This window comes from Pteropus vampyrus, unplaced genomic scaffold, assembly GCF_000151845.1.
Source record: "Pteropus vampyrus isolate Shadow unplaced genomic scaffold, Pvam_2.0 Scaffold205, whole genome shotgun sequence".
Taxonomy (NCBI): domain Eukaryota; kingdom Metazoa; phylum Chordata; class Mammalia; order Chiroptera; family Pteropodidae; genus Pteropus; species Pteropus vampyrus.
In genome coordinates this window covers 1372103-1397793 of record NW_011888986.1, presented here as the reverse complement: position 1 = coordinate 1397793, position 25691 = coordinate 1372103, and the positions used below count along the sequence as shown (strand labels likewise).

Here is a 25691-nt window from a genome sequence, read left to right as displayed (position 1 = left end):
ATTCTGATGTAGCGATATACAGACAGGTGCAGAATGTGTTAGTGATTAATGCTGCTAAGAGGCTGTGAAAAGCATGGAAAGGGAGAGGCTATATAGAGATTGATTGACTGGAGATGAAATGAGGGCATTGTCCTAGCCTGAGTCTAGGTGTGAATGTAAGTGCAAAGGCCCTGAGGCCATAGCACGTTGGACCTGATTTAGGAAAGGAGGGGTAGTAAAGTCAGATTCAGGATGTCTGGGGTGGGCCCAGATGTTTTGTTGTAAAGGCTCAATGGATGATTCTGATGTGCAGTCAGTTATAGGAACCACTCAGCCCTGAAATGGCACACCTGGATTTATGAAAAGACTTCAAGTCAGGATTAGTTAGAATCATTAACATGGCCTCCTGAGACTGAAAACCTACCAGTTTCAAAATATTGAATGCAACAACTATTTTAACAGATTTTTTTTCCTTTGGAATTATTCTCCTGAATGCTGGTTCTTTGGAAGATAGAAAATGAGGAGCCAAACTCTGAAAAAAATTGCCATGCAGTTATACAGCTTGATATCTTAATTTTACTCTGATAACATGGAATTAAGCATTCTCTTGAATTTCCTAAAAACCCACGATATTTGCCTTTTGTTGTTGTTTTAGTCCAAAGCATCACAAGGTGGTGGTCCTGAGCAACATGAAGCCTCAAGGAAGAATAAGAAAAAAGAAGAAAAGTCTAAATCAAAATATGAAGTCCTGACAGTTCAGGAGCCACCAAGGATTGAAGTACATATTTCTCCCCTTATGTTTTGTAATAAATGGGTCTGTCTTACTAGAAATGTGCAGTCATACTGGTTTCCTAAGTGAAAATCTTCAACATTTTCATTAATAATCATCTTCTCAGTATTAAAGAAAATAGTCATCATCTATTTTCTTCATCTTATGTCTTCATTTTGGCATCTCAGCCCAGTGCCTTTCTCATAGCAGGCACTCAGTAAACTTTGGAGTGAATGAATGGTCTAGAGACAAAACAGCTGGTATTGAAATTTAAGTTTGTACCATAGCACTAATATTTACTCCTCAGTATCTTCTTCACCTGTTTTTTTCTCTTGCTTTGGCATGCTCACTTTTGCAGGGCCTCCTTTTCTATCCAGAAATTTTGTTATAATTGCTTCATAAGAGAAAGAAATTTGAAATACCATAGAGCTGTCATAGGCCCTGGTCAAGAGAATATCATGGACTTGTGAAAGTGCTCTTTAGATTCTTGTCCTGTGGTACTCCAAGAATGTCCCTGTCCTCTAAGAGGCCTTCCTGAGGTCTGACCACATTTCTCATGGGTCTGCCATACTAGACCCAGCCGAGTTCCTGATGCCAGCAGAAGGGTCAGCGGTGCTGACCAGGCGTCCAGCTTAGTGTCAAGCCAGAGCTTTCCCACAAACCTGGGGTGGTTCCCAAGGCTCTTGGAATATTCCCTTGAGAATAGTGGGGTTGTGTTTCAAGATCTATGACTATGGCAGAGCATTATGGTTTGGGCCAATGAGTAATTCATATTTCTGCCCCCATTTCCCATGTAACTTCTCCAAGGCACCTAAAATGTTGACAGAAGCACATAAGACATTTTAAAATGATTTAAACATTGTTTAGAGGACTACTGCCCCTTTCTATTTTGTAGCCTCTGACCAGCACACATGATAGGATGCTTACATCTCCTGAGTCTGGATTGATGGTTTCCCTAATGAAAAGCATTGTTGAAGGATAGGTGCTTGAACACTCTTGTGCCATGGTAGTTAGGGGCAGTTCTGTGGACTGCTCGGGCGTACCTACATACTTGGGGCCCCCATTCTTGCTCTCTGGAATAGTAGATTAGAACTTTGACTTTGTTCTGAAGCCCTTATGTTACAGTTTTTTGGGCTATTTTATCTCATCTTTGAGCACTTTTGTGGAAACTTAAAGAAAATACGAGAAAGAAAAAGGGTTTACTTGGGCATATTTGATTCTCATGATTTATGAAGAGCTAAAAGGTATGTGGTTTACTTAGGATGCTGAGGAGTTTCCCAATCTGGCAGTTGCATCTGAAAGAAGAGACAGAGTAGAGTCACCAAAATTTCAATCTAAACAGCGGCCACAGGTAAATTTTAGATTGAAACCACAATTGATTTAGGCTTAACTCTTCTCGCTAAACTAAACTCTTGAGAAAAACTACTTTCCAGACCTCTTTGTATATGAAGACAGATGGTTTTGTTTTATTGTTCACTGGAGAAAGAGAATCCAGTATGTCGAAACAAAATTACTCTTAAGCAAAAACACTTTGTCACTTTTGTAATAAGACTATTGGTAACTAGCACTGCTATTTCAGAAGGTAGGGGAACATATACTGCCTATGAAACTTTGATTTAAAGAAAAAATTTTGATTCATTTTATTCAGGAAACAAGAATTCCTTTGCAAAGCAGTAATGTCTGACAGAAGGAAAATAAGAAAGCCATCAAAATTTCACTCTGAATAGTCAGAACAAGCCGAACTGATGATTCTCCTTGGGCTCTAGACCCACTTTAGATTCAAGAATGAACTTGTGGTTTATAATCTAGATGGAGAGCTTGTGTACTTTGGAGAACTTACGCATATTCATTGTCATTTTTGCCTTTTAAAGTGGGGTGATTATTTTCACATTTGTGAAAAGTAAAATTCTAAACCCTTGTGTGAATTAACTTTGCATTATGGTGTTATTATTTAGATACCTTCCACCCCAGTGGAAGTTCTCTATAGTCTACCTGTGCTGCACTTAGCACTTGCACCTTGTCTTAAGCCCTCAGCCAGTCAGTCGGATTTTGGCATCGAGGAAGAGAACAGTGGGCAGGACAGCAAGAATGAAGGTGCTAAAGCACGTGTGACAACCCACCCTTACAAAATCCAAATCACAACTGTTTGAGAAATAACATTTGTTTAGAGTATGTCGGACTTCGTGTCTATAAATTTAATATTTATCTGCTAGATGTGATTTGGACTTACGTAAATTTTTTGGCCATATCCCCATGGTTTCATGGCAGGTAGTTATCTCATTTAGGCAGTTGGAGAATGAATAGTATTGAGGCAATAATACTAACCATTTAGCCTCACATGCAAACTTTTGTAGCCAGAGACTTTTTATAAACCTTGGTTTCTTGTCTGTAGATGTATATACTGTTATTCACAGTGGAGATGTAGACATAATTGTAGGTGGTTTAATATAAACCCATTATTATGAAAGAAAAGAGGAAATAAGTAACCATGGTGATGAGATTGGCAGATAATGTAGGATTGATTGGGTTTTTTTAAATTATATTTTTAAATTTCAAGGTTTTTTAATAGTTTCTCATTCTGTTTCATTTTATCTTTAACATGGGGTTTTTTTGGTCATAAAATGAAAAGCACAGTTGGTAAAATATAGTATTATAAATAAACTTATGACTTTTGAACTTTTTAGAATAATTTTAAAAGCAGTGGAAAGAAGAGCCAAATTCCAGTACAGTTGGATCTGGGAGGAATGCTGACAGCACTGGAAAAGCAGCAGCATTCTCAGAATGCAAAGCACTCCTCCAAACCAGTGGTGTTCTCAGGTAAAGAGTCTTTTCATCTTATGATTGAAGGGCTTTTTCAGATAGACTTTTGTGACTGTTTTCTCTTGTAATCAGAAGTTATTTACCTGTAATCAAAACAATATAGTACTGGAATAAGAATAGGTACAGATCAATGAAATGGAAATTAAGGCCCAGAAATAACCAACATATCAGTGGCCAGTGGATTTTTGACAAGGAATCTGAGTTCATTAAAAGAACAAAAAACAATCTCTTAAAAGATTGTTCTGAGACAACTGGATTTCCACTTGCTAAAGAATGAAATTGGACCCCCCCTCATACCATAAACAAAAATTAGCTCAACATGGATCAATTATCTAAATATAAGAGCTAAAACTGTAAAACTCTTAGAAGAAATAGTAAATTTTCATGACCTTGGATTAGGTAAAGAATTTTTAGATAGGACACCAAAAAGGATAGGCAACAAAAGCAAAAATAGATGAATTGGATTTCATCAGAATTAAAAACGTTTGTATACCAGAGGACATTCAAGAAAGTGAAAACACAGCTTATAGAATGGAAGAAAATATTTAAAAATCATATATCCGTTGAGGGTTTAATATCCAAATATATAAGAACTATAACTCAATAACAAACTCAAAAAATGAGCAGAAGCACTTGTAAAACATTTCTCCACAAGAAGATATACAAATGGCCGATAACACATGAAACATAACGTCATAATTAATCATTAGAGAAATACTAGTTAAAACCTCAAGACAGTTCTTTATACCTACTGTGGTAGCTATAAACAAAACCACAGAAAATAACCAGTGTTGGTGAGGATTTGGAGAAATTGGAACCCTTGCACACTGCTGGTAGAAATGTAAAATAATATAGCTACCTGGAAAACAGTCTAGTGGTTCCTCAGAATGCTAAATATAGAGTTATCATGTGACCCATTAATTCCACTCCTCTGTATTTATCCAAAATAATTAAAAACAGAGACTCAGACACTTGTCTGGCAGTGTTCGTAGCAGCATTATTCATAATAGCCAAAAAGTGAAAACACCCCAAATGTGTATCAGCACATAAATGGATAAACAAAAGTAGTCTACACACAATGGAGTAGTATTCAACATTAAAAAGGGAAATTCTGACATGTTACAACATGGGTAAACTTTAAAACATTATGTTAAGTAAGCCAGACACAAAAGGAAAAATATTGTGTGATTCCACTACATAAAATATCTAGAATAGGTGAATTTATAGAAAGTAGAGTAGAAGTTACCAGGTGTAAAGAGGAGGAGGAATCCGGGGAGTTATTGTTTAATGCGGACAGATTTTCAGTTTGGGTCATGAAAAAGTTTTGGAAATGGATAGTGGTGATGGTTGCACATTGTGAATATAATTGATGCCACTGAGTTGTGCACTTAAAAACAGTTAAAATAGTAGATTTTATATTATGTGTTTTTACCACACAATTTAAAGAAGTTATTTAAATATGATTTTAAGAAATAAGATGACGTTGTGTAACTGAAAATTTTACGATACGTAAGTGCCCTGTACAGGTTACAAAGCTGCATCTGATAAAAATGGATTGCTTGCCCGTCCATGGGACACAGCTCATAACAGTGTTTGGCTTGGTTCTCATGAGTCATTCTGTCCTCTAATAAAACATCTCTTAGAGCCAAGACAGTTAAATTTGACAAACGTTATAGAAAGAAATATGCACACTTGCCACCATAGTCTTTTAAGCATGTTTCTTCCTTCTGTAGCAGTTATTAATTTACTTTAAAAAAAAAAAATAGGTGCCCAAGGAAATGGTTAAGAAGGCTTTTTTTTTTTTTTTTTTTGAAGTATTTTAAAGCAACTCATAAACATCATGGTATTTTACCGGTAAATACCCCATTCAACATCTCTAACTGATGATGACTTTATTTCTAACTGAACAACCTGTCCTCTTCCCATCTAATAACACTAATGATGATTTCTTCTTAACATCTTGTATCCAAGTTTTCTTGATTGTCTCAGCAGCAATTATTTATATCAGGATCCACAATTTCATGCATTGCATGTCTGAGTAATTCTTATATATGGTAGTCCCCCTAATCCATGGGCAGTATATTTATTCTAAGACCCCCAGTGGATGCTTGAAACCACAGATAGTACCGAACCTTATATATACTATGTTTTTTCTTGTACACATATACTAAAGATAAAGTTTAAACTTTTCTTGCACTTTGGGGCAGTAAGTAAAATAAGGGTGACTTGAACACAAAAATTGCATTATCATCATGGCCAATCTGATAACTGAGACAGTTGCTGACTAATGGTGGGTAGTGTATATAGATAGCATGGCTGCGCTGAACAAAGGGATGACTCAATTCCTGGGCAAGAACAGAGCAGGATGCTCAGGATAGCATGAGATTTCTTCACACTGCTCAGAACAGCATGCAATTTAAAAATTATGAATTTTTTATTTCTGAAATTTTTCATTTAACAGTTTTGCACCATGGTTGACCACAGGTAACTGAAACCATGGAAAGCAAAACTGCAGATGATGGGAACTACTATATACCAAAGCTTGGGACCACTGCTTTCTTAGATAGTCTTTTCTAAAAGTTGCTTTCCTCAGCTCATCATCTTTTGGTAAAGGCCTATAGTGCTGTCATCATATATTAATGTTTTCAGACCAATCCAGGTACTTGGGTGTAAGCTGATAATTTATGGGTTACCTATGGGCAAAGTCAGTGTTTCCTTGGGCTTGTTAGCTTTGGGCTTGTTACATATTTTCGGATGAGATGATCAGTCAGGTGTGGCCACAAGAGGAGACACAGGAGAAGCTTAAGGAAAAAAAGCTTATTTATACTCACAGGTCCTAGAGACAAGAGGCACCGCATGTAGGGCCATATGAAGAAGCACCAAGGTGGGCAGGAGGCAGTGGACAAGAGGGAGGGGAAGGCTTAGTCCAGTCCTTTGTTGGAGTTTCTACTAGGAAGTGACCTTCCTTCCCCATGCCCAATGTTAACACTATGGAGGGTTGCTTGGCAGTGGGATGCAGGGTGTGTAGACAGGAGGGACCAGGGCTGGATGCAGGGGGTGCAGACAGGAGAACCTGTGGCATGTGTTACAGAAGCCCAGGTGAGGTCCTGAACATGGAGATGGCATTGGGGATGGGGAGAGCAAGCAGATGTGAACAAGGTTGGTATGGGAGTTTTCAAAAAGAGCTGATGACAGGAACCAAGCCAGTAACATTTCAAACAACTGCGAGCACATTTCCACAGATAACCAGCAGCTAAGGCTAGAAATGGCGTGGGACAAGGGTGTAGGAGACACGTTCTGTACTGCAGCAGGGAGTTAGGTGATATTTACTGACCATACCTTGGTAATAGTGACAAAGCACCAATAACTGAAATTCCAAACTTAAAGAGTGTGGGTAAATATATTTGGAAAAATATTGATGGTTGTTGAAGCTGGTCAGTGGGCATATGGGCTTTGTTGTAATACTGTTCTCTTTGGTGTGTTCTGGAAATTTTTCTAATTAAAGTATAGGGAGGAAAGTATGTACAGATTCATTATTTGCTAGGAGCATGAACAATGTTTAGGAGGTAGAGCAGTACTGGAGAATGCAAAGGAAGTATTGAGTAGCGATCATAATCATGTATTGACTGTGGAGGGATTGTTAACCTACTGCACATGAGGGGATTTGGGAAAGTACGTTTATGTGTGGAAAATGCAAGAGTCAAGTAGAAACATTACTAGACTCTTATAAGGGTGTTATAAGATAGCTAGATAGAAGATATGCACATGGAAACCAATAACTGACTTCTGCAAAGTCTGTATCAACTGCAAGTGCTAGAGAGAGACTTATTCAAAAGGGCCATTGTAAATGCGAACGACCAGAAATATTCTCAATCGAAAATGAGATCACACATTATTAGACTTTACTGAGAAACAGATTTGATTATAGGGATAGGAAGATGGTTCTTCCCCAAATTAATTGATAAATTTTTTGGATCCCTACCAGAAGATACTAAATTTCAATGACAGCCATTGCCAGTTAGAAGAATGACTAATGGACAGTTCAGTGAAGATGAGTAAGGTTGTGGGGATGGGCAGGGTGGCTCAAGGAGCCTCTGAGACCTTCGGGGAGCCCTCCCCAAGACATACGTCCTCACTGTGTTGCAGTTGGGGCAGTGCCCGTCCTTTCCAAAGAGACCATGTCGGGGAAGAAGGGCCACCACTTCAGCCCGGTGAAGACACCACACAACCCTTTGGACTCCAGCGCCCCACTGATGAAGAAAGGGAAGCAGAGGGAGGTTCCCAAGGCCAAGAAACCGACCTCGTTAAAGAAGGTGAATGTGTTGCATTTGAAACTGGGCACTAGAAAACCTACAGTGTTACTTTTTCAGCTTAGAGATTTTAGGTTTTCATGTTCTAGAGGATGTGTTCATGATTCTCTGAGAAATGATCCCTCATTCCCCAAGTGAGGTAGCGAGATGTGAGAAACAGGATGGTCTCAGCTGCTGGAGAGGGAAGCCGTTTTTTAAAATACTTTGCAGTGACATGGACAGAAAGCCAGAAATGGGGAGAATTATGTACTCATTTTTTGATACCCTCATCCTACCCAAGGTAATCTGTTTGCTGTTCAGATTCGGCGAATATTGGATGCTTCTTGGCAGACATTTCATTAATGTTGTCACACACGTTCCTTCATTTAATTCTCAATAGCCTGTGGTGTGTGGTCAGTCTCAGGTGGGGAAGGAGTGTCTTGCCTGGGGCCAGCTGACTGTCAAGCTGCACGGTCGCAATAGAGCCCAGGTTGTGCATACCCTGGTCCACACCTGGGGGGATGTGTTACTGCAGAGTCCTGTTGCCACTGTGAGGGGATGGATGGGCACACTGCCAGTAAGCTGACATTGGGTGGCTTATTTTGCAGAGGAGTTATTTTTAAGTACAAGTATTTAGTTATTTTAATCATTTATTCAATTTTAAAGATTATCTTGAAAGAACGGCAGGAGAGAAAGCAGCAGCGTCTCCAAGAAAATGCTGTGAGCTCAGCTTTTACTAGTGACGATGTGCAAGATGTAGAGAGCAGTGGTGATGACCTGACCCTTGAGCAAGGTGAGCCTTTAGGTTGCTTCTTAAGGAATCCCTCAGTTAGGGCAGCTGTGTGCAGCAAACTGTCCAGAGGTCTGCCAACCCCTGACCCCTTTGTTATAAAAACAAGTCAGTATTGACCCCCAAGAACACAGATGTTTTCAGACTCCCTGCTTGACAGGTAAGAGAGTGTCCCCATGGATGATGGGGCTTCTGGTGCCTCTGTTCCTGGAGGTCTCTCAGGATTAGGAGATGAGGCCCCTGAATTTGATCTGTGCGGCACTGGTTGGTTTTCACGACTTGAAGTAGCTATGAGAATTAACCCCATTAACTGGGGAGCTGCTTTCCTATGAGTGTGTGAGACATGGTATCATAAAAAAAGTGTTTAGTAAACTTTTATTAAATGGTACATTCACAAGAATACACAAATCATAAGAATACACAAATCATAAGCAGATAGCTTGAGGACTTTTCACAAAGTAAACACAGCACTAATTTCAGGAACAGAGCAGCGTCAACAGTTTCCCTTGCCCTGGCCACCTAAGGCCTATCCCCGACTACAGCCCCACAGATGAACCTTTGGGCTTCATTCGCTGGGCATCATGTATCAGGTGCTGCTCTGGCCAGTAGTATGTCTGTAGCCCCTCAGGGCAGTTCCCGATTGTCATTGCTGCACAGCGTCCAGGTGTATTAACATGCCAAGTGATGGGCCATTCGTGGAGCCTTCACTTTGGGACCATTAGATGCTGAGTCTCTGTGGCAGCGTGGTGTGTGTGTGTGCAGAGAATGTGAGCACTTCCTCCTGGCATTTCCTCAGGTAGATCACAGGCTCTGGTCCACTGCCATCCAGCCTTGGAGACTCCTGCCAGACAGGCTTCCAGGTGTGTTACCAGTTCTGCTCACTGGCGGGGAGAGGCCAACTCAAGGGACATTGTTTTTGCCATGTCTGCCATCCTGGCAGATGTGTTGTGCACTCCCAAATTCCTTCTCTGGTGAGCTGGTACCTCACTTGAACTCTAAAAGTCTCTAGAAAGAATTTTTGGGGAACATAGCAATTACTGAATGTTGTGTGATGTGTTTAAACATACCCCTAAACTTACATAGTTTAGATATTTGAGTTTAGCTCTTATTTAAGGATTATTTGATAAAGGAATAGTCTCAAGCATTTAAGTGCAAAAAAATTCAGAACTAAAAATCTGCTTTTAAAACTTCCTGATAGGAACTTAAGATTAAATTTCAAATTAAAAAATAAATTCAGCCACTGACCTATGTACTTAAAAATGGTTAAAATGGTAAGTTTCATAAATATTTTGCCACAATAAAAATAACCAAATTGGGGTCAGGAAGGTACCTCCAGACCGAACAGAAAGTTGCCAGGTTCTTCTGTTTTTCCCAAGCCATTCCCATCACTCCATTGCCTACTGTGATGCTCAGCAGCGGTGTCTGAGTGTGGCTAGTGTGGGCCGCATCTGGCTGCCCTGGTGACACTGCTCTGCGAGGCGCCTTGGGGCATCCTTCTCACCCCTAGTCCTGCAGATTCTGTGCCATGACTTTTTCTGTGAAGCTCCAGGGGAAGCAGAAGCGTCACTGTGCTCCGCTCATGAGAGCAAGTCAGAAGAGCCACTGGGAGCTGAGATTCATAAGGAGGCGGAGACCTACCACCTGGGCCCTGATGGCACTGGCTGCCCCAAGATCCACAGCCGGAGATTCAGGGAGTGAGTGAACCCAAAGAGGACTGGGGGCGGCTGTGCTTGCTCTGGATTTGGGCACGGAGTTCTACCACCGTAGCCAGGAGGCTGGGCCCAGGGTTTTCATTCTCCTGGTGAAGGTGGCCAGGACCTAGTTATACTGCATGTCAGAGTCATTGAATCTGCTTCTTTGAGGTCTCTCGTCCTACTGACATGATGGCAGAAGTGCCCATAAATCCAGATTTTTGGTTGCAGGGAATGGGTGATGAGTGACAGCAAGTGACATCTAGGTTCCATTGCGTTGTTTGATTTCTCTGCATGATTTCTTAGGAAGCTCTGCCCCCTCCCCTCCCACTTTTCTTCCAGGGCAGACTCTCCAGATGTTTTCACAAGGGAAGGTGCATGTGGAATGGCTGACATGCAGGAATCACTTAGCAAGCCGTGGTGGAGGGTGGGGCAAAGAGGTTTTATACTTTGTAGGTGACCGAGGGGGAAGGTGCTTTGATCCTTAACTTCGGTTAAGTCCAGCCTGTCAGAAACCCCACTTTTGATTAGTATTGCTCATCAAAGTGTGATTTCTTGAGGGGGCCATGCCATTTCCCTCTCTAATCTGAGGTGTGATGGGAGCAGCACTGCAGTAGCACAGCCAGTGGAAAGCTGATGGCATCTGATGTTTCTTTTAGTTACTGCAGCCAGGTGCTCAGTAAAGAAGTTGATGCCTGTGTTATGGATCTGCTGAAAGAGCTGGTCCGTTTCCAAGACCGTATGTACCAGAAAGATCCCATCAAGGCCAAGACCAAACGCCGGCTTGTGCTGGGGCTGAGAGAGGTGCTCAAACATCTGAGGCTCAGAAAGCTGAAGTGCGTCATCATCTCTCCCAACTGTGAGAAGATACAGTCGAAAGGTAACAGCACCGTGTTGTCCCTGGTATGTGGCCCACCATGCCCTGGTCACCAGCCAGGCCTCAGCAGTGCAGTTGGTTTTCTCTTTTTTTTTTTTCAATTGAATAATTTGTTTGCAGAGTTCATTTGCACCTCACATGCCTTACTCTGTGAGGCAGCCAGGTCCCTGCAGGCCTCTGGCAGCAGGAAAGAATGTGTGTTTGTCATGCAGTGTGCTGGGCAGGTTGCTTTCGAGCTAGGGAGCTCACTGGTTACTCACACCATAGAGGGTTTGTGACTGGCAGCCAGACAGTCCCCTCATTGGGCTTTTGTTCATTTTAAATTCTCTGATTCCATCTGTGACTAACTCCTGTGTCCACATTAAAGTTGTGGGTTTGTCCAAGCACTTGGCCATCTTAGTGATGCCAGAAGGTTGGTTCTGTTTTGTGGCATGTGAAGTGCTGAGTGAGGTGATTGACGAACTCCCATCTGTAACCTATCTCCAGTGTCCCTCAGCTTGTCCATTTTGTCTTCCTCAGGCTGCACAGTAGAGTAATTGGTGGTTAGGTGTAGAATGCCATCTCATATACCTCCATCTGCATCTGGACATTTATATTTCTCCCCTAGTCCCATTCCTTTCTCCCAGGGTATAAAATTCAACTTGGTGGAATTGCCCATGTTGGTAACTAGTCTAGATCCTACACCGAGCTTTCACTTGCTATTTTGCATCTGAGGACTTGAGGATTCCTGACTTGTCTGTAGCTCCCAGGGACCTAAGAACAATGGCCCTGCTCATTGCCAGCCCAGTAAGCCCCACCCATTCTAGCCCATGGCAGGTCCAGTCTCAGCTGGCCGGAAACAGACAGCAAAGGGGTTTTAGGAACCTGCCTGCTTGATTGCATTCTGGCAGCGCCCCCACCACAGTCCTGGGGCAGGCATTGGGCCTAACAGTAGTCACTCCTCAAGCTCTCTGCCAGCTACTGGAACCCCATAAGACAGTTGCTGTATCAGGCATTCTGTGGCTTCGTCTTCTAAAAATCATTCTGGGCTCTCTGCACCACTTGTGTCCATGTCATCCTGGGAACATTCTCCCATCCTGTTGAGTGTGGTATTTTTTTGGCTCCTTCTTTGCTCCCTTGTCCCAGGCCTACCTTGTTAGCTTGAGCACATCCTCAGTGGCTTATGCAGAAGTGGTGTTAGGGTTGGGGATATGCCATCTGGGAAATGGTGCTTGAAATCCAGTCTTTCTGCTTCTTGACTTTTTCTCCTGGTCTCTGGAAACTTATGAGAACATCCTTGTGACAGGGTTCCAGGAGGTGGCACAGTTTGCATCAGCACCCTCAGGTCCGGGGTATCCTTTTGGGTTTGTGCTTGGAATCCCTTTCCCTCCGCTTCTCTGTCACCTCCTCCTGAAGTCCCATTGCTCAGATGCTGGGCCTCTGGCACTGTGCTCTATTGTTACTTTTCTCTTTTTTTCCCCCCTCTTTTTTTGATTCTGTTTTCTAAACTTTCTATAGGATTTTTATTTCTGCAGTTTTTAAATTCTGGGAGCTGTTTTTGTTGTTCTCTGAAGAGTACGTGTTTGTCACAGCTGAGGTTGCTTTGTGGGTGTGTTATCTCTCTGGGGATGTGGAGCTCCCTTCTCCCTGTGTATCGTCCCTTTCCTCCAGGTGGTTTGCGTTTGGTCTCATGGTGGAGGTTTCCTTGGCTGTCAGTTTGTCTTTAACAGCTGCTCAGAAGCTGACTAGAAATCTGGGGTGAGGAGGGCTGACATTTAAAGGTTGTGAGCTGTGTCAGAGGTCAGTGGTTCTCGAACTGTAGTGAACATCAGTCACCCAGAAGCTGGTTTCTGCCTGTGTAAGTCCATAGGTCCCCTGAATTTGCATTTCTAGCAAGTTCTTGGGCAATGATGCTGCTCCAAGGATCCAGTTTAAGAATCTCTGCTATAGGATGACTAACTGGTCAGGCTGTTACTGAGTTGGAAGGTGACCTGAAGGGTGTCTCTCCGACTCCTCTGGGGCTCATCACACTCCCTGGTGAAGGAAGACGCTTCCATCTCCTGTGAAGGAAGAGTGCGGGGGCCTTGACTTCCTGCCGGTGAGCTTGTCCTCACAAACACAATAAGAGGTGAAATGCACAGTGTTCCGCAGACCTGCCACTTTACCTCACTGGAGGGCCAGCGCCTGGGCATTGGCTGGGTGATATGGGTCTGGACACTGACTTGCTATCATCAGTCTTCCTCATCTGTACTTCATCTTGTTTCTGAAGGTGTCCACCTAGTGAGGACAGTTGGTGAACTCTGGGGAGTTAGTTCTAGGGTATACATGAATGGTTCTTATCTATGCTTTTCCTCACTGTTGGCTGAGGTCACCTAGGTCAGTTGTGCATTTGCACTTCAACTTCCAAATATTGTTTTGCTCTGGTCTCACATTCTTAACATGGATTTGCATCTTTAAAAAACAGACAAAAAAATGGGATGTATGTGTTCAGTCGATAGTTCCGTTTTCTGACTGCCAGAAAACTGAGTTAAGAATTTACCAATAGGCATCTTGAGGATTTGTTATGCATTTAAAATACGTTGTGTAATCATCACTTTCTACATTTATTTGCTTTGGGGCATGGGGATGTTGAATATATGTCTTATAAATTTCTTCTTTGGAAAAGATAGCCAATGACTTATAACATTTTAAAGGTAAAATTCAGTATTATAGCTATAGACTGTGTTAAAGTACTGCATTTGCTCAGAGTGGCCTTTTACCTAATAATTCTGAACTTAAATTTTTTGGTGGGAATTGTTTATGTGAGTGTTTTGCCTGTTCTAAATTATCTCATGGAACTTTGAGAGTTGGCACTTGGAAATGCTTTCAGCTCTCACTGACTTTGGCTAGGAGGTCAGTTGAACAAAACCATTGACTTGGCTGCTGTGTTGAGGTTTTCAAGCCTACCTTTGTTCAGTAATGAACCAGGAAGACTCTCAGGTCGTAGAACTGTCCTCGCAGTTGTGATTTATTGCAGTGGAAGGAAGCAGTGCAATCAAATGAGGGAAAGGCATGTGGTGTGAAGCCAGGGGAACCAGGCACATGTTTTTAGTCTTCTCTCAGAGGAGTCATCTTTAAAAAACAAACAGAAAAATAGGTATATATGTATTCAGTTGACAGTCTTCTTCTCTGTGCCAGAGAACTGAACTAAGATTTTACTAATAGGCATCTTAAGAATTGGTTATACATTTAAAATATGTTGCATAATCTGTAACAACACGTGTGAGTGTTGTCTATAGCGAATCTCTGGAGAGACTCAGTGCCTGGAATAATTACTGGGGTCTGGTCACATGGGCACCCTCTGCCTGGCATGTAGCAAAGTTCCAGAATCACAGAAGTTTGTCGTCCTCAGCAGAAACCTCACTGTTCTCACAAGCAGTGTAGGTACAGTAGCCACTCTGATCAGATAGGGTGGTAGGAGCCATCCGAAAACAGAATTTCTGTTGCCAGCCAAGGGCCAACCGCATAATCAGGCCTTTCTAAAGACAGCAGCAGTCAAGCCTGCTGGGTTAGCTCTTTTCTACATACTGCTGAAATAGCATTTGTGATCAACCCCAGGGCTGGGGTGGACGTGAGGCAGAGAGAGATCTTAGAGTGAGAGACAATTTGGTCAGTCTCTGGTGGTGAGTTGTAATATCTCAAACACATCCATCACCACACCTCTCCACTTCTCCCCTTTTCCCAGCCTGACCAGCACTGGTGTTTTTCTTTGAAGTTTATGTCCCCAGAAGTTGCTTCCTCATCACCTCCCTTATTCTTCACATAGATCTGGAGCACAGATGGGCAAATTAAGGGATGTGGGGCTTAAAATCAACTCCCAGTCACACCAGCTGCAGAATGAGTTTTCAGTTCCCACAGAGCAATGGTGGTGGGGAATGTGCATTTGAGAAGTTCTTCTGTTGAAAGAAATAATCATAATCATATAATTAGTCATGTATATGTTATGCATTCCTTCTGGGAGTTGGTCTGAATGCAGAACTGCAGCAGTGGGAAAAATGCTGTGACTTCCTTCCAGATGCTAGGTTAAAAGAGGTTACCATGCCAGGGTGAGATCCATGGCTTTATTACTTTATTTTGAGGAGTAAACCCCCCAAATTCCATCAGCTGCTCACAGGCAGCCAGTGTTGCCAGCTTTTTATTTATCTATAGTCCATGCATGTATATGAACGCTGTATGTGTTCTGGCCTCCTGGACCCCCTGTGTACCTTGCTTTATAGCATGTCTCAGGATCCTTCTGTTTACACCGGTGCGTACAGATTGTGTTGCTCTTAAAGGGCTGCACTGTCCCAAACTGATGGGCACATCAGTTATTTTCAGACTTCACACCTGTCATTGAGGCCACACACTGTGGTTTATTTGTGTGAACATCTCTGTAGGTTCCATACTGAGAATGGAAGGGCGCATGTATACGTGTAACATTAATGCTATGCCACCACCTCCAGAGACTCCATGGCCCCCACAGGTGGCGTGGGTCCCCTCCTTGCTCCCTTGCCCCATGGGGAAGACTGTATTAGCATTCGACTTTGGAAGGAGGTTGAGCACTGTTTCACTGTTTAAGAGCGTGGTATTTTCTGTAAACTGTTGGTTTATATTTTTTGCTTGTTTGTCTTGGGATATTGATCTTTTTTATATTGATATTACTTTTTTTTTTTTAATAACAAGAAAGTTAGCCCTTTGGGTAAGAGTGGTAAATGTTTTTCTAGTTTGTCCACAGCCTGTTTTCACTTTTTTTTTTTTTGGCTATGTGGGGACTAGGTGTGTATACATTGTGGGGAGGGGAGGTTAACATAAACAAATAATTTATTTGTAATACGGCCCAGTTCCCATCACTTCAGTATAGCATAGGAGTAGAAAAGAGTCACACTGCAAGCATCATGTAGCCCAACGTAGAGCCCCATGCCTCCCAAGACAGCAAGCCCATCTTTCTTCCAGATCCATGGCTAGAGCCAAATTGAACTCTACACAAACAGGGAAGCCCAGAATGAAGTAAGCCCCAGGCCTCAGCATGTTTCACCCTTCCCCTGTGCCTCCTCAACCTTCCTAACAGCAGCCTTCTTACCCCTTCTACCCCTGTTGAGGCCAACTCCTACTCTGAGCCACCAGAGCTTTCTCTGTAATTAACAGGGGTGAAAGTGTTATATGAAACAAAGTACCCTGTGAAGTCTGTTCCACAGAAAGTTTAAAATGCCTCCCCATACATAATCCTAATCATATATAGCTATTTTTTATTATATTTTTATCACATCTAGGTTATGTCAGTTTTTGATCTTCCCATTCCAAGGTGATAAAAGTTTAATTTTTTTTTCCCCCTATTTTCATGTTTATTTGTTTAGGTAGCATATATTTCAGTCTAAAATGGACCTTTCCAGAGGGTGACCCAGTTGTCCCTTCTCTGTTGTGGAAATGCACTTCCACATGCTCAAGCTCCCTGAGTATTTGGGTCATTTCTAGACCCTGTGTTCTGTCACTCTGCATCCTCTTGTTTACATTCTTGTTGGTTTATAGCACACTTTAATGTCTGATGATGCTAGCCTGATATTTTCTTTTTTCAAAAGATTATTTTTTACTCGTATATTTTTTCATATTTTTTATTTCAAGAAAAATCCCATTTGTAGTAAGTTATAGTATTTTAAAGTTTTAGGGTAACGTAGTAGTGACATTTTATCATTTTTGATTGTCCTGACCAAGAGTAGAAATGATGTTTGTTTGTTTATATTTTCTATTGTTTTAATAGCATGTTGAAGTTGCTCTGTAAATCTGTCATATTTCCTGATAAATTAATTCCTACCTGTTATAAACTTTGGTTGCTGTCGTGAGTGGAATCATTTCTGTTCTAGCTGGCTGCTGCTTGCATGTGTGCAGACCAGTGGTTTCTGTGTTACTTCTGCAGAGACTCCCTTATGTAATTCTCTTGTTGGTAGTAATTCTTTTGTGCTGTTGTGTTTCTGGCTTGGCAGGCACATCCCCTGCACACAGAGGTCCTTCACCCCTTCTTTTTGCTCACAGTACCTCTCCCAGCTCTCCCTGAGCACTGGCCCTGGCTAGTGGCCAAGCTGAGAGTCCGGGCTGGTGGTGGAGGGCCATGAGCCCGCATGTGGTCATATTGAAGGGGCTGAGATGCTTGGTTGCCTCTCTGCTCCAGATTTCCATCTGTAAGTGAGGTCTCACCTCCCCCTTTCAGGGTTTTTATGAGGATACAGGAGCTAACATGTGAGGCAGTTAGACCAGTGACCTTGCATCTAGGCAGTTAGACCAGTGGCCTTGCATTCAGTATGTATTTGCTAAGACTTCGTTAGGCATAACACCAGCTGTTGACTTGATATAGATATATTTCATTACGCTAAGGAAGTGTCTGTTTTGGAGAGTGATTTCTTCCATGTGACTGAGAAGAACAGTGTACTTGCACTGCATGACCTGCTTTCTTCAAGTGACATCTGGTACAGGCCACTAACTGGAGTAAAGAAGGTAGCTTGGGTATGTTGTTGCCCATAGAAAAAAAGCCCTTTGCAACCAGTGTCCGCACCATGCCCCATGTGACATGTTTCCCTGTCGTTTCCCTTGTCCTCGGACAGGTGGGCTGGATGACACCCTGCACACCATTATCGATTACGCCTGCAAGCAGGACATACCCTTCGTGTTTGCTCTCAACCGCAAAGCTCTGGGGCGCAGTTTGAACAAAGCTGTTCCTGTCAGCGTGGTGGGGATCTTCAGCTATGATGGGGCCCAAGTGAGTGGGGAGGGGCTCCAGGAGGGTGCCATTGTGGTTTGCAGTAGACCCATGTCCTCTTTGGTCAAGAGACATCACCTGTGCTCTTCTGCCCAAGGACCAGTTTCACAAGATGGTCGAGCTGACAGTGGCAGCACGGCAGGCGTACAAGACCATGCTGGAGAATGTGCGCCAGGAGCTGGCAGGAGAGCCTGGTCCCCAGACTTCTGTTGAGCTGCCTGCGCAGGGCCCCAGCTGCTCTGCAGAAGACAGCTCCCCAGCTTCCTCTAAAACAGAAGAGCCACACTACAGTGAGTGCCGGGGAGGGTCTAAGTCTGGGTTGAGTGTCGTACAAGTCAAGTCTTTATGGACTTTGATTAAAAAGTGACCAGAAGAGCAGCATAGCCACCCCACAGCAGCGTAGGCTGCAGAAGGCCTGGTTATATCCTGGCCGTTGTCTTAAGAGGTGTTCTTAGACCTGGAGATTTGTGAGGCCTTCTCAGTGAGTGTCTCAGACAGACCTTGGGTCAGATGACCCCTGGAGAGAGGGTGACCTCAGGACAACTGTATTCCTAGGGAGGTTGTCAGGGTCAGCAAGCACCAAGGTGTGATTGACGCTGCTCGCAAAGCAGGGGGCGGGGGTGGTTTGAACCCATGTCAGGCCCTAACCAGGGGGCTGAGCCACTAAGCAGCGTGCTTTCCAGTAGAGACTGTCCTGACTGTCCCTGCCTGTTCATCAGCTGTACTTTCTTGTTTCCAGTTGAAATCTGGAGAAAACATCTGGAAGTGTACAGTCAGTGTGCCTTGGAGCTAGAAGAATCGCTGGAGGCTTCAACCTCTCAGATGATGAATTTGAATTTATAAGAATTCTTTTGTGTGTTTGTGTATTTGGGGTAAGGAGGGAGGTCTGAACTGTGGGGCCCTTCTTAGTTCTTCATTGACCTAGTATGTCTGTAATGCCATTTTTTTGGGAAGTTACCCAGTGCGAAGGGCACGGGAAGCAGCCTTTGTGGCATCCAGGGCTGCAAGTCCCACAAATGGGCACTTGAGTATTGTGAAGGAAACCTTTTCCAAAAGCCTTGGGATACAGCCTTGGCCCTCCGAGCACACCGAGTCTGGAAAACACTGGAAAGCTTGGTACTCCAAGTCCTCTGCTGCTGAGGAAACATCCTGTCCGTTGCAGAAGAGCTGAGCCAAATTAGTTTGCAGAAAACAGGGCAATGTGGCTGATGTTCTCTCAGTCCCAGTGACCCAGCCCTGCATGGAGCCAGTGTTAGAGCAGGAGGGCGGGGAAGGCCCCTTCTCAGGACCTGCCTGGCCTTGCCAACTGGAAGATTTGGGGATACTTGGAGAGTTTGCTAAAATGAGCCTCAGAAGAAAAAATTGGTTTTCTAACCTGTGACCTTTGACATGAATTATTTCCTTTAGTTTTTATTTTTCAAGGAAACTATATATATTAAAGTTCCTAATTTTCAGTTTTGATAATCTACAGATCTTTTCTTTCTTTTGTAAATGAACATATTCTAAATGTGATTTCTATCTCAGAAGCCAGGAGGCAAGAAGTTTACTTTCGTATTTTCCTGTAAGAGGGCTTATTTATTTTGAATAAAGAGTGATTATTTAATTTCCTTGGAGACTGGTCATCTGGCTTTCCTTGGTCTCTGTCTTACTAGTTCTTCCTTTGTCTTGATCTGTGCCTTTTGGCCTTTGAACATAATGGGACTGAGCAGGGAGAGGTTTGCTGAAGCTAGGGGTTGCAACTGCTGAAGTCTTAAACCCTCAGAGACTTGCCATCACCAGACCCTGCCTCAGTCTGCTTGCTTGCATGCGTGTCACAGAGGAAACAGGAAAGGAGTTTCACTGCTTTGTGCTTATCAGGCAGCAGGGTATGGTGTTGGCTTTGAAAAAACTGTTAGTTGAATTCAGTCATGCCAAATATTGTACCCCTGAGAAGTGGCCTGTGATGAACAAATAAAAGTGGAACAGTGAGTCAGAAACGGCACACTGTGTGGACAGGGCTGGTAGTATGACCGGAGATTGTGTATATGAAGCACTCATCTGTCTTATCGGTAACACTTGTTATTCCCAGTGTGTTCCCTGCCTCTCCAAACGTATTCAGAGCTGTTTCAATGGGGACATAGGCTCTGGTCGACCAGGTCCTACGTCCCAAGCCCTGACTCCTGTCCATAAGCTTCTCCCTCTGGTCCACCAAGAAAAGCAGCATCAGGAAGGTCTTTCCTCCCCTTTTGTGCCAATAGGTAGCAAATCAGCTGTAGTAGGTTTGAAAATAGATTGAGAATGAAGTTTTCAAAATTATAAGGAGAAATGAAATAACTTTTCAGCTGCACTGAGCAGCCTAGAGTTGTAAAACTAACAAATCAGGAAATCATTAAGAAATGGATTTCCAGTCAAGATGGAATAGGTAAACTCTGAGATCTTCTCCTCCCACAATCAAAATTAGGACTAAAATATAGAACAACTGTCACTGAGGACCATCTGAATACTAGCTGAACAGAATTCCTTTAACAGGATATAAAAAAGCCATGATGAGACTGGTAAAAGGGGCAGAGACATAGACTGAGAAGGTCCCACACGCATGGTGTGGCGATTAAGAAACAGATGAGAGATGTATCCACTGTGGAGGTACCCCTGAAGAGCAAGGGGTCCCAGCCGCACACAGGGCTCCTCAGCCCAGGCACCAGTGCTAGGAAGAGGAGTCACCATAACATCTGGCTGTGAAAACCAGCAGGGATTGTGTCCAAGAGAAGCAAATCACTGCTAGAGACTCAGATGCTGCTCTTAAAAGGACCAACATACAGAGACTCTCTCACAAACTCAAAGTACCAGCACAGGGTCAGCAACTCAAAAAGTTTCAGGGACATACAGGGAACAAAACTAACTACAGGGCAAGGGCTAGAAGGGCAGGGACTGGGGCAACTCTCTGGTAGAAGCGCTGGCAGGTGCCATTGTTCCTTTGTTGAGCTCTCCCATCCAGTCTTCCCAGTGCAGGAAGGTGCCAAATCTGTGCGCTCCATTAACCTAACATTGTTCACCCCACCTGGTGATTCCCTGAAACTCTACCTCACCCAACTCACATGGCGTGAGCCTTTCAGCAGCTACTCCACACAAGCAGCCTGCTTCACCTCATGTTGCAGACTTAACCAAAAATCTACAAACCTCATAGGAGTTATGGCTGCTCTAGGCTTACTGCAGGTTTTCTCAAAGGTGTGCAAATCCCACACAAATGATGGCCACCCTCAGCTTGCACTACAGACTGAAAGGTCCACAAACCATACACGAGTAGCAGCCAGCCTCGGCATGCATTGTAGCTCCTACCAAGTGGACCCAGTCCCAGTACAAGTGGCAACATAACAGTCTCCCAATGTAACTCCCAACAGGTGGCCCCAAGCCTGGTATAAGTGATGACTATAACAGTTCCAACTAAGCAGCCAGGAGGTCAGCTGGAAGTCACAAGTGGCAGCTGACCTCAGTTCACAGCAACCTCTCCCAAGCACCTCCAAGCCCAGCGCAAGCAGCAGCCAACCACAGATCACTTTGTAACTCCTACCAGGTGGCCCCAAACTAGATAAGCAGCAGCTGACCTGGGCCTGCACTAGAGCCTCTCTCAAGAGGCTCCAGACCCAACACACATGCTGCATCAGAGCCCCACCCAACCAGTTCCTCAATTGACATACCCAAAAAGAAGCCTCAGCTGGCACCAGAGCCCTGCTGAAATGACTCCTGCTCCATGGGGACAGCTTCCACACAATAGCTTGTATCCTGTAGTCACAGCCGTCCTCACAGCCAGTGGGTCTGAGGGTCAACCCCACCCACTGATGTGCCAGCAGCCATTGATGCCCAGCTACAATAGGAGGGTACACACAACCCACACTGGAAACAACCTTGGAGCACCTGGCTCATGTGACCAGGGAGACTGCCACGGAATGCCACAGGACACCATCCACATCAAGTCACTCTGTCAATATCGGGAGATGTAAAAGATCTACTTAATATATAGAGAAAAACAGCAAGTCAGCCAAAACAAAGAGACAACACATGTCCCAAATTAAAGAACAGGACAAAACTGCAGGGGGAAAAAAATGGAGAAAAGCAAGCTACATGAACAGAGTTTAAAACACTGATTATACGAATTCTCAGTAAACTTGGGAAAATAGATGAACTCAGTGAGAACCTTGAAGACAAAACAAAAAAGATGAGATAGAAAGCATAAAAAAGAACCAGTCAGAACTGAAGGATACACCAGTGAATAAATAGCACATTAGATGAAGCAGGTGGTGAATCAGCGATCTAGAAGACAAGGTAGCAGAAAACATCTAATTAGAAGAGCAAAAAAAAAATTTTAATGAGAGTAGTTTAAGGGACCCTAGGAACAACATCAGGACCAACATTCATATCATTAGGGTCCCAGAAGGAGGAGAGAGAGAGCAAAGGATTGATAACCTATTTAAAGAAATATGTCTTAAAAACTTCCCCAACTTGGCGAAGGAAATAGACATACAAGTCCAGGAAGCGCTGAGAGTCCCAAACAAGATGAATCCAAAGAGGCCCACACCAAGACACATCATAATTCAAATGCCATAGGTTAAAGACAGAGAATCTCAAAGGCAGCGAGAGAAAAGCAGTGAATTACATACAAAGGAGCTCCCATGAGACTATCAGCTGATTTTTCAATAGAAACATTGAAGGCCAGAAGGGATTGGCACAAGATATTAAAAAAAAAAAAAAATGGCAAAAAACTGTAAGCAAGATTGCTCTACCTAGCAAGGCTATCATTTAGAATCAAAAGAGAGATGAGTTTACCAGACAAGAAAAAGCTAAAGGAGTTGATCACCACTAACCCAGTATTACAAGAAATAATAAAGGAACTTCTTTAAATAGAAAAGATAACTGAATGAAAAGGTATAGGAAAGAAAAATTCTCAACTACAAAGGCAAACATTAAAAGCAGTGGATCAATCAATTATACAGATAGTACAAAGGTTAAAAGACAAAAGCAGAAAGATCATGTGTAATTACAACAATAAGTTAAGGGATACACACAAAAGAGGTAAAAATAATGACAACATAAATGTGGAGGTGTGGGTAAAAATTGTGATTTAGAATGTGTTCAGTCTTAAGCAACCATCAATTTAATAGACATCTATAAACTGGTTGGGAAATATGAAGCACATGGTAACCACAAACCAAAAATGTGTAAGAGGTACACAAGAAAAAAAGAACAAAATTCAAACATAACATTACAGAAAGTCATCAACATGCAAGAGAAGAACAAGAGAATAAGGAACAGAGAACTATAAAAACAAAACAATGAAATGGCAGTAACTACATACCTATCAATAACTACTTAAAATGTAAATGGACTAAATGCTCCAATCGAAAGAGGGTGGCTGAGTGGATTATTTTTTTTTTTTAAAAGACCCATACATACATATGCTGCCTATAAGAGACCCACTTTAGATTGAAAGACACACAAAACGAAAATAAAGGAATGGAAGAAATTTCATGCAGATGGAAACAAAAGCTGAATAGTAATACTTAGACAAAACAGACTTTAAAACAAAGGCTGTAACAAGAGACAAAGAAGGGTATTTCATAATTATAAAGGTATCAATCCATAAAGAGGACATAATTCTTGTAAACATTTACTTACCAATGTAGGAGTACCTAAATCTATAAATACTGAGAGGCATAAAGGGAGAGATTGATAATAATACAATAATATTAAGGAACTTTTAACACCTCATTAATATCAATGGATAGATCATCCAGACAAAAAATCAAAAGGAAATAGTGGCCTTAACCATCTTCTCTGACTACAATAGTATGAAACTAGAAATCGATTACAAGAAGAAAACTGAAAAACCACACAAACACATGGAGGCTAAATAACATGTCTTAAACAATGAATGGGTTGATAATGAAATCAGAAAAGATATCAAAAGATGCTTGAGACAAATAAAAATGAAAACAATGACCCAAATTTTATGGGACACAGCCAATGCAGTTTTGGGAGGGTGGGGGGGATTCATGGAGATACTAGAAAAATTTCATACCATCTAACCTTATACCTAAAGGAACTAGGAAAAGAACAAACAAAGCCAATAGTGAGTAGAAGGAAGGAAATAATAAAGATCAGAGCAGAAATAAATGAAAATAGAGGCTAAAAAAAAAAAAAAAATAGAAAAGATCAGTGAAACCAAGAGTTGGCTTTATGGAAAAGATACAAAAAATTGACAAAACCTTTAGTCAGACTCATCAAGAAAAAAAGGGAAGGCCCAAACAAATAAAAGAAGTGACAACTGACACCACAGAAATACAAAGAATTATAAGAAAATATGAGGAACAATTATATGCCAACAAATTTTACAACCTGGAAGAAATGGATAAATTCCTAGAAACATACAATCGTTCAAGACCAAATAAGAAAGAAACAAAACCTGCATAGAACAAATAACTACTGCTGAAATTGAATCAGTAATCAAAAAACTCCCAACAAACATAAGTCCTAGACCAGATGGCTTCACAGGTGAATTTTACCAAACATTCAAAGAATTAATACCTATTCTCATCAAACTATTCCAAAAAATTGAAGAGAAAGAAGGCTCTCAAACTCATTTTACAAGACCACTATTATCCTGATGCTAAAACCGTAGAAAGACACTAACAAAAGTTACAGGCCGATGTCCCTAATAAACATAAATGCAAAAAACCTCAATATTAGCAAACCAAATTCAGCCATACATTAAAAAGATCTCACACCATGATAAGTGGGATTTATTCCTGGGATGCAAGGTTGTGTCAATACTATAACAGTTAATGTGATACACCAAATAAATAAAATGAAGGATAAAAATCACATCATCATATCAATAGATGCAGAAAAAGTATTTGACAAAATCCAGCATCCATTTATAATAAAAACCATCAGTAAAGGAGAGATGGAGTAAAGATAATTAACCTATGACAAAAGATAACTCAACATAATAAAGGCCCCATATGACAAACCCACAGCTAATATCATACTCAACAGTAAAAAGCTGAAAGTGTTTTCTTTAAGATCAGGAACAAGACAGGAATGTCCACTTTCACTTCTTTATTCAACATAGTAATGGAAGTGCTAGCCACAGTCAGATAAGAAAAAGAAATTAAAGGCATCCAGATTGGAAAAGAAGAAGTAAAACTCATTATTTGCTGATTACATGACACTATATATAGAGAACCGTAAAGATTCCATCAAAAAACTATTAGAACTAATAAATGAATTCAGTAAAGTCGAAGGATACAAAATTAATGTTCAGAAGTCAGTTGCATTTTTATATACCAATAAAGAATTATCAGAGAAATTAAAATATTCCCATTTACAATTGCATCAAAAAGAATAAAATGCCTAGAAGTAAGTTTAACCAAGGAAGTAAAAGACTTGTACTCAGAAAACTATAAGACATTGAAGAAGCCACAAATAAATGGTAGGATATCCCATGCTCATAGATAGAAAGAATTAACATCGTTAAAATGTCCATAATACCCAAAGAAATATATAGATTCAATGCAATCTCTATCAAAATACCAATGACATTTTTCACAGTACTAGAACAAATAATCCTAAAATTGATATAGATTGACGAAAGACTCCAAATAGCCAAATATTGAGAAAGAACAAAGTTGGAGGTATCATGCTAGCTGATATCAAACTATACTACAAGGCTATAGTAATCAACATAGCATGGTACTG

General features: G+C 41.9%; 1 protein-coding gene across 7 annotated transcripts in view; it reads left to right on the top strand.

Moving 5' to 3' along the window:
* SECISBP2 (SECIS binding protein 2) overlaps positions 1 to 19573 on the top strand; it is a 32388-nt gene extending 12815 nt beyond the window's left edge. For 3 of the 7 annotated variants that reach the window (XM_011372369.2, XM_011372367.2, XM_023537952.1), the window contains 10 exons: positions 635 to 757; positions 2010 to 2099; positions 3433 to 3565; positions 7715 to 7881; positions 8524 to 8650; positions 10191 to 10341; positions 10998 to 11218; positions 17806 to 17960; positions 18058 to 18250; positions 18700 to 19573. In XM_011372369.2, coding sequence (XP_011370671.1) covers positions 635 to 757; positions 2010 to 2099; positions 3433 to 3565; positions 7715 to 7881; positions 8524 to 8650; positions 10191 to 10341; positions 10998 to 11218; positions 17806 to 17960; positions 18058 to 18250; positions 18700 to 18803 — 1464 coding nt within the window. In that variant the 3' untranslated portion in view covers positions 18804 to 19573. Of the gene's footprint in view, positions 1 to 634; positions 758 to 2009; positions 2100 to 3432; positions 3566 to 7714; positions 7882 to 8523; positions 8651 to 10190; positions 10342 to 10997; positions 11219 to 17578; positions 17776 to 17805; positions 17961 to 18057; positions 18251 to 18699 lie in introns of those variants that run through there. The other 4 variants (XM_023537953.1, XM_011372368.2, XR_002783324.1 and 1 more) reach the window with 3 other exon arrangements.
* Positions 19574 to 25691: the final 6118 nt, after the last annotated feature.